This window comes from Grampus griseus (genome assembly GCF_964374135.1).
Source record: "Grampus griseus genome assembly, chromosome: 8".
In the NCBI taxonomy this organism is placed as follows: domain Eukaryota; kingdom Metazoa; phylum Chordata; class Mammalia; order Artiodactyla; family Delphinidae; genus Grampus; species Grampus griseus.
Genome location: NC_139002.1, coordinates 80,828,113 through 80,841,779, shown reverse-complemented (window position 1 = coordinate 80,841,779; position 13,667 = coordinate 80,828,113). Strand labels below are relative to the sequence as shown.

Below are 13,667 nucleotides of genomic sequence, written 5' to 3'. Positions count from 1 at the left end.
TATTTTCCCAGGCTGAATCAAGGGAAACTACAGACTCCCCAAGCCTGCTTTTCTGGAAAGTTACTGCACATCCTCTAATGGAAAAGTACAACAGATCTCTTTTATAGACATAGACCTAGCATATCCAGTGGTTGTTGTAGCCTCTAATCCAGCACCCTCCAGTTTGCCATACCCACTTCAAGTATTCTTGCCTAACTAAAGGGGAATGACTATTTATTATATAGCTGTATTTATATATTCTGAATATCATATTCAAAATGAAATCTCATGTTGTTTATCGTGCTCTTTTAGTCTTCAGGAATAAATGGAATCATTATCCCCTTACAGTTACAGTGAATTGACTGTCTAATTTTTATTTAAGCCTTTAAATCTTATTTTGCTCTGATTATCTTCTGAACCTTTCTTAGCAACTAGTCAGCCTAAGTAGTCCTGAATTGACCATGTATTTTCTGCTCTCTTTTTATTTTATCTGTACTTAATAACTGAGAGGATAGAAAGAAAAGAACCCCCTGGATTTGTATTTTGTACATGCTGTGTGTCTGTAGCATATCTCCTTTCAGGTCCAGTAAAACAGTGGTATGTGAGTCCATTATCGGCCGCATCTTCATGTTTCTCCTTCAAGTTATCATATCCTATCAGGAGAGAAGAATTATAGCTAAAGATAATGTCATTGTAAGATTACTATTGCTTTCACTGCAAACTGTTACTTAGTCTGATCATACCAAAATTTGATATTGGATGTATGTTTAGATTATCCCAAAGAACTGGTAGATTTTTTTTTTTTGGTGTGTTATGGAAGACACCCCCCCACTTTTCATGCTGTTTATAAGCAATGGAGAAAACATAGTCCACCATCATGGGAATTTGCCCACTGCCACTCCAGAGATTATCCCTCCGTAGATATGCACAAGAAAAATAGTTACTCTGGATAATCCTTATCCCTTGAGGTTTCATGGTCCATTGTGTTCTAAATTTTAGAATGTTGTTACGACGCCTGCATGTTCAAATAACACTTATATGTGCTTGCTTTCACAATACCTTGGGTTTATATTACAGTTTATCATCAGCCTTGATAAACTGGATATCTGATAAACTGAAAGTGAAATATATTCAAACAATATATTGTTTGAAATATATTCTTTTGGTGATAATGATGTGCTGGGTATTGATGGAATACTGGAAAGTAAATTACAGCTTACCCTGTGAACATCACAATGCTAACAGTTTAAGCCTATATTTCTAGAGCCTTTCCTTGAGCTCTAAGTATTTTATAGATATTATCTAATCCTAGAAAATCCCTGTACATAGAAAGATAGTATCCCCTTTTTTCTAGGGGGTATTAATGCCCACACTGCTTAAGTGAGTTGCCCAAGGTCACTCAGTGAGTTGTTGGTGAAGCCAGAAATAGAATCCAAGTCTCCTGACTCCCAATTCAGTTTTCTATCCTCGATATAGTTTTCTATCCTCTACATACCCCTGCTCCCTCTCCTGGGAAAAGAAGTTAATCTTCCAGCTATTAATAGCCACCAAATTGGTGGTAGCAGCACAGTGGAGAAAAGTTACTGTCTTTACACTGCAGCATTAGTATAAAAATATCTGGTAATGGAAAATTTGACAAATGTCATGTTAAAGGGAGTGGAAAATTATTTTAAGATCTGGATCTCATTTATCTAGTTCTCAGAAAAGTAAAATTCCTTAGTAGAACAGGGATCATATTTTTCTTCCTGTTTTTAAATTGTATTTCCTAGAGGGTAATTGTCAACCTAGCCACAGCAGAGTCTACTGTCAACTAATGTAATAAGAATAATGCATGTACTGTTGCTGATTGTTATAAGTGTATTTTCTAACTTGGTTGAAAGTTTGAATTGCTTTATTGAAATACACAGCACTTATTTTATTCAGCTTTCAGTGTTACTTAAGTTATTATTATATTGTAAAGCAAATATAACATCAATTGGGAATTTTACTGCCTGATTTGAAAACATGGTGAGAAATACACATTACAGTTTCTTCCCTGGACAGCACACTCCAAGCAGAGTTACTTTGTGTCAGGCACCATGAAGTTTACCAGAATGAAATAGGCAAAGCAGAAAAAAAAATATATTAATTAAAAAATGCAACATAAGTACACTGGAGCTGATCAAGATTATTGTTATATATGTAATCAAGTCATTATTTTGTACACTAAAAGAAAGTGAGAAGTCTTTATGTACTTAAATATTTAAGCATGTCTAGTATTGTGGGAGTTCACACTTAAGTTCAAACAAAACATTTGTCTCTTAATTTTGGAGCAAGGAACAAGAATTCCCCTACTAAAAATCTCTGGGCATTATGTTTCTGTTTAAAGATTACTAAACATCTTTAATCAGGGGAATGACATGATCAGAATTATGTTTTAACTGTAAGTGTAAAAGAGGCAGGATTGGTGAAGATTGGGAAATGCAAGGAAAAAGTAAAAATCTAGTTATATGGGACCCACGTGACTGAGAAGGTAGTGGCAAGAGGATAATTAGAAATAGAGTGTATAGCCATAAAAAAAGAATGAGATAATGCCATTTGCAGCAACATGGATGGACTTAGAGATTATCATACTAAGTGAAGTAAGTCAGAGAAAGACAAATATCATATGATACCACTTAAATGTGGAATATAAGAAAAAAGATACAAATAAACTTATTTACAAAACAGAAAGACTCCCAGACATAAGAAACACATTTATGGTTACCAAAGGGGAAAGGAGGGGTAGGGATAAATTAGGAGTTTGAGATTAGCAGATTAAAAACTACTGTATGTAAAATAGGTGAACAACAAGGTCCTACTGTATAGCACAGGTAACTATATTCAATGTCTTATAATAAACTATAATGGAAAAGAATTCAAAAAAGAATATATATATAAAACTGAATCAATTTGCTGTACACCAGAAACTAACAATGTTGTAAACCAACTATACTTCAATTAAACAAAGAAAAAGAAAAGAAATAAGAGTATAGAATAAGAGGGTCAGGTGCAGATCCTTAGAGAAATGTATACATTTACTGGATGCAGTTTATTTTCATAATTGCCCAATATCTCAAGATAGCTGTATCTATAATATTGATATTAGCTACTTCGTATCTATTTTCTGTTGTAGAATTTCTTTATAATGAGTTTATTAACTTTAACGTTATTAGCAATAACTTTTTTCTTTCCAACTTATTTATTTTCTTTTAAATTTTTATCAATTTGGCAGAAAATATACTTATTACTGGGGGTCTTTTTTTTCCTTCTCTTAACTGGTAAGGTTATTGGAAAACTATTTAGGCAACATTATTGAACTTCTTTTTAATTTTGTTGAACAGGCACATCTCCGAGTGAATCTAATCTGCTTAAAATTCCTCCACAAAAAAGAACCCGAAGAAAATTAATGCCTTCTCCCTTGAAAGCAAAACATCCCCAAAAATCTACACTGTCTGAAAATATGCAGCTCAATGATTCCCTCAGCAAAGAACTTCAACCCATTGTGTATACTCCAGAAGACTGTAGAAAAACTTCTCAATATCCATCTGCAGTGACCTTATTAAAATCATCATCACATACTACCAGTTTTCAGGCCATCAACTCAAATACAAACAGTGATAATTCTCTGAAAATGTGTGAAGTAGATATCCCTCTCAGCAAGAGAAAAGAATATGGCCAGGAGGATTTGGAGTCTACATTTGTTATATGTGAAGACACCAAGAGCTTGAAAAGTAAATTACCTGAACAAGAATCACTACCAAACAATAACATTTTACAAAGGTACACAGGACTATTTGCCAATTCTTCTTTTGTTTTATTTACATAGCCTTTAAACTATTAGCTTTCTTTTTCCTCTGTAGGTATATTTAAGATCTGTTTCACAGATGAAGTATGCTATCTTGATTACAAAAAGTCAGTGTTTTTACCTTCATTAAATCTTAATTGTCTTTCTCTCTAAATATTAATCCACTAACACAATATTGTGAAGTCTTTAATTTTAAAACTTAAGTTGATTGACCCTTGTTAGGCTAGAGGAGACCTTAAGATATATTTAGTTTGTTCTTCATACTCCAAAGTTAAGATGTTACAAGCCATCAGTGGATGATTACCAATTGTTTATTATTATTCATTAATATCTTCACTAAAGGAAATACCACAGTTTCTATTGATGTTTAGCAAACCTCAGCTCACTCTGAAATAGTCGTAAGTCTAAGGTATGGTTGACTGCATGTCATCCAAGCAAAAACATATCCTTCTCACTTAATATGTATGTTCACAATTAATCTAAATATGGGAAGAATGATACCTTCACCTTTCTATGCTGTGGGAATGCAGAAATCTATCTATGGTTTAAAAAAGAGAAAAGAAAAGCCCAGGCAATCAAGGGAAGTTTATAGTATTGAATAATGTTTTCCTTTATGTATTAAGACAAAATGATGTTCTAATTATGGAAGTGTATGCCCCCTTTTTTCTCCATAGTACAAATCAAAATTACTTTTTATTTTTCATTATTTAATATACAGGCTTGCCCCTTCTTCATTCTCAACTAAACATTCTCTGCCTATACCAAGCATAGTACCATCCTACATGGCAATGACTGCTGCTGCCAAAAGGAAACGGAAACTAACAAGGTACATTTAAACATAAACTGGTTCAGGCTTTATACACATGTAAGATCATCTTTATACTTTGTTTCCTACAGCTCTTTTTATTTCTTGTAATTAGACTGTCAGTTCACATTTAAGCATACATATAGTAAACTGCTCTGAATGCAGCACTAGTTTTATTTATTTATTTATTTTTGGCTGCACTGGGTCTTTGTTACTGTGCGCGGGCTTATGCTGCTCTTCTTTGTGGTGCACGGGCTTCTCATTGCAGTGGCTTCTCTTGCTGCGGAGCATGGGGTCTAGGCGCACAGGCTTCAGCAGTTGTGGCGCACGGGCTCAGTAGTCGTGGCGCACGGGCTCTAGAGCGCAGGCTCAGTAGTTGTGGTGCATGGGCTTAGTTGCTCCGTGGCATGTGGGATCTTCCCGGACCAGGGCTCAAACCTGTGTCCCCTGCGTTGGCAGGTGGATTCTTAACCACTGTGTCACCAGGGAAGTCCCAGCACTAGTTTTATATTATCAAAGGGAGATCTTGATAAAGCCCAAATATTTCACTTGATATTTGTATAAAGTATTCCATATTTCAGATTATTAAAAATGAATTTAAAAGTCTTCTGGCCTTCAGAAAGGTCATTTAAGTTTTCTTCTGTTGACAATTTTTACTCATTTGGTATTTCTCCCTCCAGACATTACTGAATTTCTTCAGTCCTAAAATTATATTATTTTAATGGATTTTGATGTATGACTAAAATGTGATGAGTGAATAGACTTCTGTTTCTGGCTATGACATTGTAGCTTGTATCAGACCAAGTTTTCCATCAGGAACAATTATAAAAACTGATAAAATTCAACTAACAGCTGCTTGAAGGCACTCGGGAACAACCAACACAGCCAGGACTTGAGGGTCTAAGATCCCAGAGGAAAGGAAAACAAGTTGTGGAGAACGAGACCTTCTCTGCCTCTTTTTTTCCATTTAGCATTTGCCAGTTCATGGCATCAAATATAGAGGTCAAGCCAAAAATGGAAGCCTATAGCTATCAACATCTCACTGAGCTAGGGAAACAAAATCTGTGTAGCTTTTGCCCTCAAGGTCTTGGCCAATTTCTAAACTCTGTGTAATAAGAGGCCACAAAACCAGCTAAAAGTGGCTGCCAAGAGGCTAAAGTAATAAGCAGAGTTTTGACCTTCTCATGGGACCAGGACACAAAAATTGTTGTTTAGGGATCATCATGGAGAAAAGGCCCTGTTAAACGCCCAGGATTTTATTTGAAATCTTTGAAGGCCTATGCTTTAGGTAGGAGTGGGGCAAACTGGAAATAGACTGGTTCTTGAAAGCCTGAAACAGACCTTTGACCAGTTCAATCCCATTTTGGATCAAGGTGATCTAGCTCTATTTTGCCTACTTGCCAGAAGAAAATTAAATCATCTCTGAAGAATATACCACCTCCAGCCTCTACAGTTTTTCATATGCAGTGTTATAAGCACTTAAGCAAAAGTTACCAAGAATGCCGGGGGACAGGATGAAATGACTGAAAATCAAGAGAAAAAAACAAATTAGAGAAGCAGTGATACAGATATTGAGATTATCAGATAGGGACTTTAAAAATTTAATTGTGATTAAGTTCAATAAAATAGATGATAATTTCCCAGAGAACTGGATTCTATTAAAATGAATCAAATGGATATTCTAGAACTGAAAAATAGAATATACTGAAATTGCAAACTCAAATCAATTTAACAGATTAGGCATGGCAGAAGAAAGTTTAGTGAACTGTAAGATAGGTTAATAGAAAACTATTCAACCAATTGCAAAAGTATAAAAAGATAAAAATATAGAGAAGAGCAAAAAGAGACATATGGGACACAATTAAAAAGGTCTAGCATATGTGTATTTTGAGTCCCAGAAAGAAGTGAGAAAAAGAATGGGAAAAAACAGTATTTGAGAAGATGCTGGCTAATAATTTTCCAAAACTGACCAAAGTTGGCAAATCACAGGTTTGAGAAGCAATGCAAACTGCAAGCAACATTAATACAAAGAGAAACATACCTAGGTACATAGCAGTAAAACAGCTAAAAATTAAAGACAAGGAAAAAAGTCTTAAATATATTGAGTTATATGACATGAAGCCCATTATATAGTCTTTATATCCTGTAGCATAGAATGCAATGACAAGATACAGTGAATGGTTAAATTGTAAAATGGATCTGACTTGCTTTACCTCTTTTTCTTTAACATGTGATTATGGAGAGAAGAGCATACAATCTTAAGATAACTATTTTTTAAGTTTCCTATATTCCACCATGGACGTGTTATCATCCGGGCTAGTGCTAACAAATTTACAAACAGCCTATTTATTTGTGCCACATAGAGTATCATCTCATAGTTGCATTTAGCATCTGTCCAAAGTACCAGTGGAGTCTTGAAATGTTTATGTTTAAAATTCATGGATTGATTTTTCCTGAATGTCTCTGACTATCCATGACATTTACAATTTTGTATTTTGCTGTGTCACAAATTTGAATTGTGCAATTAGTCATATATGGGAATCAGTCACTTAGCCTAGCTAACCACCATCGTCTGTTTTACCCATCTTGTCACTAATTTTCATTGTGTGAGTCATGTTATTCTTTTCTTTAATTAATGCTGGGAACTTTCCTTGTTCTTCACTGGTAGCATGCTCTGCTGTTGTAACTAAGATGTAGCAAAAGTTTATAGCTAAGAATAACTTTTAAATGTAAACAGAGTCATTATCAAAACCAAATGATTTTTCAAGAAATGTCCTGGTATGTAAATTGTGTATTTGGAGTGGGTTTAGATGAGTTAAAGGGCTTCCGAAATAAAATTAAAGGACAACTAAAGAAAGTAAGATTTCTCATAGCCTATTAATTGCTCTGTTACATTCCCTCTGGTACCAATAATTAGATCCTGCCATTAACTAAGGTTAAAAGAGATTAATGCTAGAAATGTACATAATTACTTTTTAAAAGAATCTTCCTTTCCCCCAATTAAATCTACATGAGCTTGAGAGTAATGGACTCTGGTATTTTCCACTTAACAGCTTTATGTACATATTTAGATGTGTGTATATTTTGTTATGGTTTTTAAAAATGAGGAACAGCTCCATGTATATAATTACTTTTTTATTTTTTATCAGTTTTTCTCTCAAAAGAAAAAAAAAATAACATCTAGAAGCACTGGATATTCCAGAAAACTACCAGACTGAATTTTTTAGTAACTACTGAAATTGAGAATATCAGATGTGTAATCATTTCAATTTATATAATCACTGTAACAGACTATTTTAACTAAATGTATCAATTTACCAAATACACAAATATATATGTAAATTTTTTCTTATAAATTGTATTTATTAGTTTGGGGTTTTGTTTTTTTTGTGTCTGGTTGGTTGGTTGGTTTTTTGTTTGTTCCACAGTCTTTCTTGGCACTCAAAAGTGGTCTCACACCTACATACATCTTTGGTTTATTTTGAAAAATGTCTATGATTCCAACTAGAAATTATCTCCACTGAAAGAATATGAGATGCATTATGTTTATCAAGCAAAAATATTATACCTATGTAAGGGAACAAAAGACTAATCTTAACTTTTATTAATAGTTATGGAAATACATTTGGCATACAACTAGAAGATTCTGTAGGTTTCTTCTCAAAACAGTCTTTAAAATAATTTGAATTTGTACCCATACCAATTTTAGGTCTTTTTATTTTGTGATCTAATATAAATCTAACAAATTTATAACAAATGTTAAATATTTTATTAGTTGACTATGTTACCTAAATCCTAAAAATGTTTGAGTGTGTTTTACTTATATATAAATACATAACTTATTTGATTAGGCTTTGATTTCATTCCTAGAAATGTGAGTTTTATTCAAATAGATTTATTCAAAACCCTGATTTTCAAATAAAAACAATCTATGAGTGAAAACAAGGTCTTAGAACTAACCAAAGTGAAGAATCATACCATAAAATAATAAAGAAAACCTTAAGATATATTGCAGGGAAAACAACCCTCATCGAAAGTAACCAGTGACATTGATCTTTACACTTGAAGACATAAAATCACCAAATGACCCAAAAAGAATTTTTGCCTTAGACAGCTGATATATATATATATATAATCAAAACTGTATGTTTTAGTATCCAAAATAGATTTATAGTAACTAGTTTATTTGGCACCATTTGTGAATAGAAAATTTCTACAACTGAATTTATTTACTTTCATAACACAAGTACTTCTCTGTAACCATTTTGGGAAGATATTTGCATTCTTGAACAGAGCTGGCAAAATCATCATTATGAACACCATAATCATTTCTCTTACAGGCTCTAGAAAATTTAGATACATAGGTTGACTTATTTTTCCCAGCATTCACTGTGCTTATACCCATTTTTCTTTGCTAACATATTAAATTGCCATTTCTGACTAGTTTCATTGAGCATATAACCCATATTCTCCTGTTCCACAAACATAAACCCACATCACTTTACCACAGGTTTAGGATTACCAGAACAAGTTGTTGCCATAAAGGGAAACCTCCAATTGTTAATCCAACTGACAAGCAAATTAATATCTTGTAAATTAATAACTTGTAAAGTGGTATATAATATCTTGACTAGCCAGAAATTTCCTAAAATTAGCTTATTTGAATCAATGTGGAAAGGGATGTTCATCTCCCACTTTGACCTCCAATCCTGCCTGCTAAAACTTGATCCTCTGTAGGACTGGGAAGGGTTGGATTGCTATTTTTCAGGACCCAGATCAATCTCATCTCATCCACAAAATCTTCCATTTTTCATTCTTCTTCTGAACTCAGGAACCTGCGGCTTCTTGTAGTTTGAAAACCTGTGGTGCTGTTTTTTGTTCTGCCTTGTATTATTTTGTGTATTTGTCCTATTTTTCCCCCATCCCACCATATATCTATTATGTAAGTTTTCAGGACATGGGTTGTTTGTGCCTTACTCACTTGTATATCCTGCGACATGAGGCCACAATAGGTGTTTTGTAATATGTCAACTCAAATTGAGTTAGAAATTTGACCCATTAATAACATGAGAGTGATATAAATTTTTGAAGACAAAACAAATGAAAATAGGTCATTCTTTTCATTTCACTTTCTATAATTGCAATAATCAGAGAGAGATTCTCATTCTATTACCATGCTTTGATTTAAAAACAAGGTTTGCAAACAATCTCACCTGTTCATATTCCCCAGATTAGGGGTTTGGTAATCTGAGATTAGTTTTTCACCTCTTGCAATGTGCTCCTTATCTCTACACTTTGAATAACAGTGCTTGCATGCAGTCCAGCACAGCACCTTGAAATGCTCTGTTAAAGAATTGTGACATACACCTCTACTCATAATCTCCAATTTGAACGTCATTAAAATCACACACTGCTAAACTTCCCTATGGGCCAAAAATTTATTTAGTATCTCCAATTACTTCTATGGGATTTTACAACTTAATATTTTAGTATTTCACGTTTTCTTTAATCATTATTGAATGTAGAATATGTATTTGAATTTAGAGATATAAAAAAAGACTTTACTAAAATAAAAATTTTCCCTTGAAGCTCTACATCAAATACCTCACTAAGTGCTGAGGTAAATTCTGGATCTGCCAAGCGTGTTCACCAAGATAATTCAAGTGATAAGCACTTCCAAGAAAACAGACCAACAATGGGTATGTTTCAGCTCTTATTTTGATATTTAATAACATGATTAACTAACATATGTATAGTACTTTACATATTTTTACAGTGTTTTCATGAGAGTCTCTTTTATGTACTCATCACATTTATTATTGTACATGGTGAGTGTGGTTATCCCTGTTACAGATAAGAAAACTTAAGACACAAAATAAAAAACATGCTCACCCAAGATCACAGAGATATTTCATGATGGAGCCAGAACCGAGAACTGGATCTCCTAACTCTATATTCTGTACCCTTTTTGTTATCCATACTGCCTCGTATTGCAGAAGAGTGTGTAAATAATTTAACTAATAATTGAAATAATTAACTATGTTATTTAATAGGTTAGTGATTAAGTATATTTTACAGATAAACTATATCCACTTGAAATTTTTCTCTTAGCCTCTTATTTTTAATAATTTGGCCTCTGATTCATTTGTGCAATTATTGTGAGGTTCCAGTCTATACCTAGTTACAATCATATTTTAACTCCAATTAGCAAGTTGAAAAAAAATGCTGATGGTGGTGATTACATCCTCTCAATTGCATATGGAGGTGACATGAGTCCATGGTAAGGAAACATCTTCAGTGAAACTAGAGGTATATAGCACCCACCAATTCCTAGGCCTTTGTGTCCAGACCTATGTTTCTCTGACACTGTAGTTCCTAAGACTTCAATCAGGAAGTATTTATTTACTATGCAGTCACTATGTGCTAGGTTCTGTGATGAATATAAAGATCATTAAGACCCAGTTTGGTTCTTCTCTAAAGGAACTTATAATTATAGCACTTGGAATTTAAAGGGGTTTCATGAGATAACGAGTATGTCTAAGAATAACATGAAAACTATTATTAATTTTTTTTCTATCAATGCTTTTTCATTAGAGTAATATAAAATTTCTCAATAGCTTTGCCAAGCTGCATTGATAAATCCTTACTTCTTGTGGTGCCCAGTGGCAGTTGTTTACCTTAAGCTCAGTGGAAATGTCTTTCGTGCAGATTTAAAAATCAAACAATGAAGTCCTGAAAAGAAGAATTTACTATGATTATTTGGTTCAACATGCCATATTTAATAATGTTTAACATTGTGTATATGCAGTTGTTGTAGATATGTACTGTCCCACTGGTCTTCTGAAAAAGTTCTCCAGGAAGTCATAATCCTGCAACCAAACAATAAATTTATGATAATTCTCAAATAATAGAGACTTAGGTTTCCTAATATGCTTATTTTCTAAGAATAGTATAAAATGCATCAAATATCTTATATGTAAAGAGAGATGAATAATCTATAGAGAAAACAGTGGGAGAGAATACTAAACTACAGTACTTGCCAAAGAGGAAAGATTTTGTCTTATTAAGGATAATGGAGCACTTAGAAAAAGGTATTAGTTTAAGGGAAGATAATGGTTTATGTACATTAGGATATCCAAGTGAAAATGGCCAAATACACATCAGGAATTACTAGAGAAGTAAAAGAGAACTGGGGCTGCCTTCCTTAGAATGTATTCAGCTGACTCCAACTAATAGTGTACAAATTAAAAAGAAAAAAAAAAAGGAACATCAGTGGGAAAGAAGGAAACTCTGTTTACTGAGCATTTAGAGAAAATAAGAAATAGTGTCAAGAGAATATGTGCCCCTAAAACTAAAACCTAATGTGATCAAGAAAATGGATGAGAGATTAGACAGACCCATAAAGAAGTCAGTGGGCCCCTTTTGTAACAACACTTCGTTGAGTAGAGAATCATTGTGAACACTGAAGAAGAACCAGAAGAGTGGACATAGATGGAAGACATTTTAGAGGTAGCTGTGAAAGGAAAAAAGAGCTATGGGATCAGGATCAGCACATTAAGAAGTACTGGACTCAAGGGCTTCCCTGGTGGCGCAGTGGTTGAGAGTCCGCCTGCCGATGCAGGGGACACGGGTTCGTGCCCTGGTCCGGGAGGATCCCGCATGCCGCGGAGCGGCAGGGCCCGTGAGCCATGGCCGCTGAGCCTGCGCGTCCAGAGCCTGTGCTCCGCAACGGGAGAGGCCACAACAGTGAGAGGCCCGGGTGCCGCAAAAAAAAAAAAAAAAAAAAAAGAAGAAGTACTGGACTCAAATGATACTTCTAAATTGGAAAAATATGGAAGTTTGAAAGTCCTTGGGAAATAATCCAAAGAATGAAAAACAAAAGTTGATGATGCACAAAAGAAAGGGAACAATGTTCACAGAAGTAGTCTTTCCTTAGTTCAAGAACAGAAGTAAATGTGGTAGTTTATTCACTGACTTCACTTGATAGCTTTGGGGCAGGGGAAGGGGTGTACGTACATGCGCACTAAAACTTCAGTTTACAATGTGGAGAAATGAATTTCTACTTTCAAACCAAGGGTATTAATGTTTCTTTGTTGGTGTTCTGTTTTAAATCAGGTTAATTAACAGCTGTGAAGTTTAACAAATGGTGAAAATTCTTTTTGAATGATACTTTTACCATATTTATGTATCTTTTTATTTCTTCTCTAGAATATAAAAGAAACATCCATAAAGTAAAGCCAAGCATGGTTAGAAAATTTGGAAGAAATATTTCAAAAGGAAATCTAAGATAAGTCTCTTCAAAATCAAGGGAAATGAAATTGACAAGTCAGCTTTTAAAAGGGTTTGTTGCCAGTACCCTTTCAGAAACTTCTTAAAAATCTTTGAAAGAAGACCATCTTAAAAGCTAGGTTTACCCAAATACCTTCAGCAAGCAGAAAACGAAATTCCTTCTGTTTTGTGCTTTTGTATTCTAAGCAAATGTAAAATTTCAACAGAAAACGTGTGTTTTAAGTTTCTAAAATATTTGCTGCCCTTTAAAATACCTAAGTCAGTATGGTAGCAACTCAGTTTTACTATGCTACAACAAGTTGATTAGGACATTTTAGAAAATAGTAGACTTAAATTATCTTTACTGTTTTTTAAAAATAAGGAAAATTTAGGAGTGATAAAATTATGACCCAGGATTTATTTGGTCTTTTCTTTCCAAAAATACTTTGATGTACAAATGTACATATATGTGCCCATAAAGTTGTTGTAAATATTATTTAAGTAGTCTTCATGAATAAAATACTAATATTGTTTCTCACTACTAGATACATTAAAGATGTAGATTTTACAGTGCTTGCTTTTCTGTCTCGTGACTACCCCTTACACACCTTAAACTATTATTTTTTATAAAATGTTACTTTTGTATATTTGTATTTCAGATTAGCTCAAGATATGTGGCACTAGAACCAAACCTGAAAATAACCCATAGGTTCCTTAATGATAATGAGAAGATGTTTTAATCATTTTCTCTGCTATAGGAAGTACATGAAGCTGCAGCTTAATCTTATG

General features: G+C 33.7%; 1 protein-coding gene across 1 annotated transcript in view; it reads left to right on the top strand.

Annotated features, from left to right (window-relative positions):
- Positions 1-12,901, top strand: part of KIF18A (kinesin family member 18A) — a gene marked incomplete at both ends in the record, with an annotated part of 70,319 nt that extends 57,418 nt beyond the window's left edge. The window contains 4 exons of the mRNA XM_082660962.1: positions 3,342-3,780; positions 4,524-4,631; positions 10,200-10,309; positions 12,819-12,901. Of these exons, the coding sequence (XP_082517088.1) occupies positions 3,342-3,780; positions 4,524-4,631; positions 10,200-10,309; positions 12,819-12,901 (740 nt within the window). The remainder of the gene's footprint in view (positions 1-3,341; positions 3,781-4,523; positions 4,632-10,199; positions 10,310-12,818) is intronic.
- Positions 12,902-13,667: the final 766 nt, after the last annotated feature.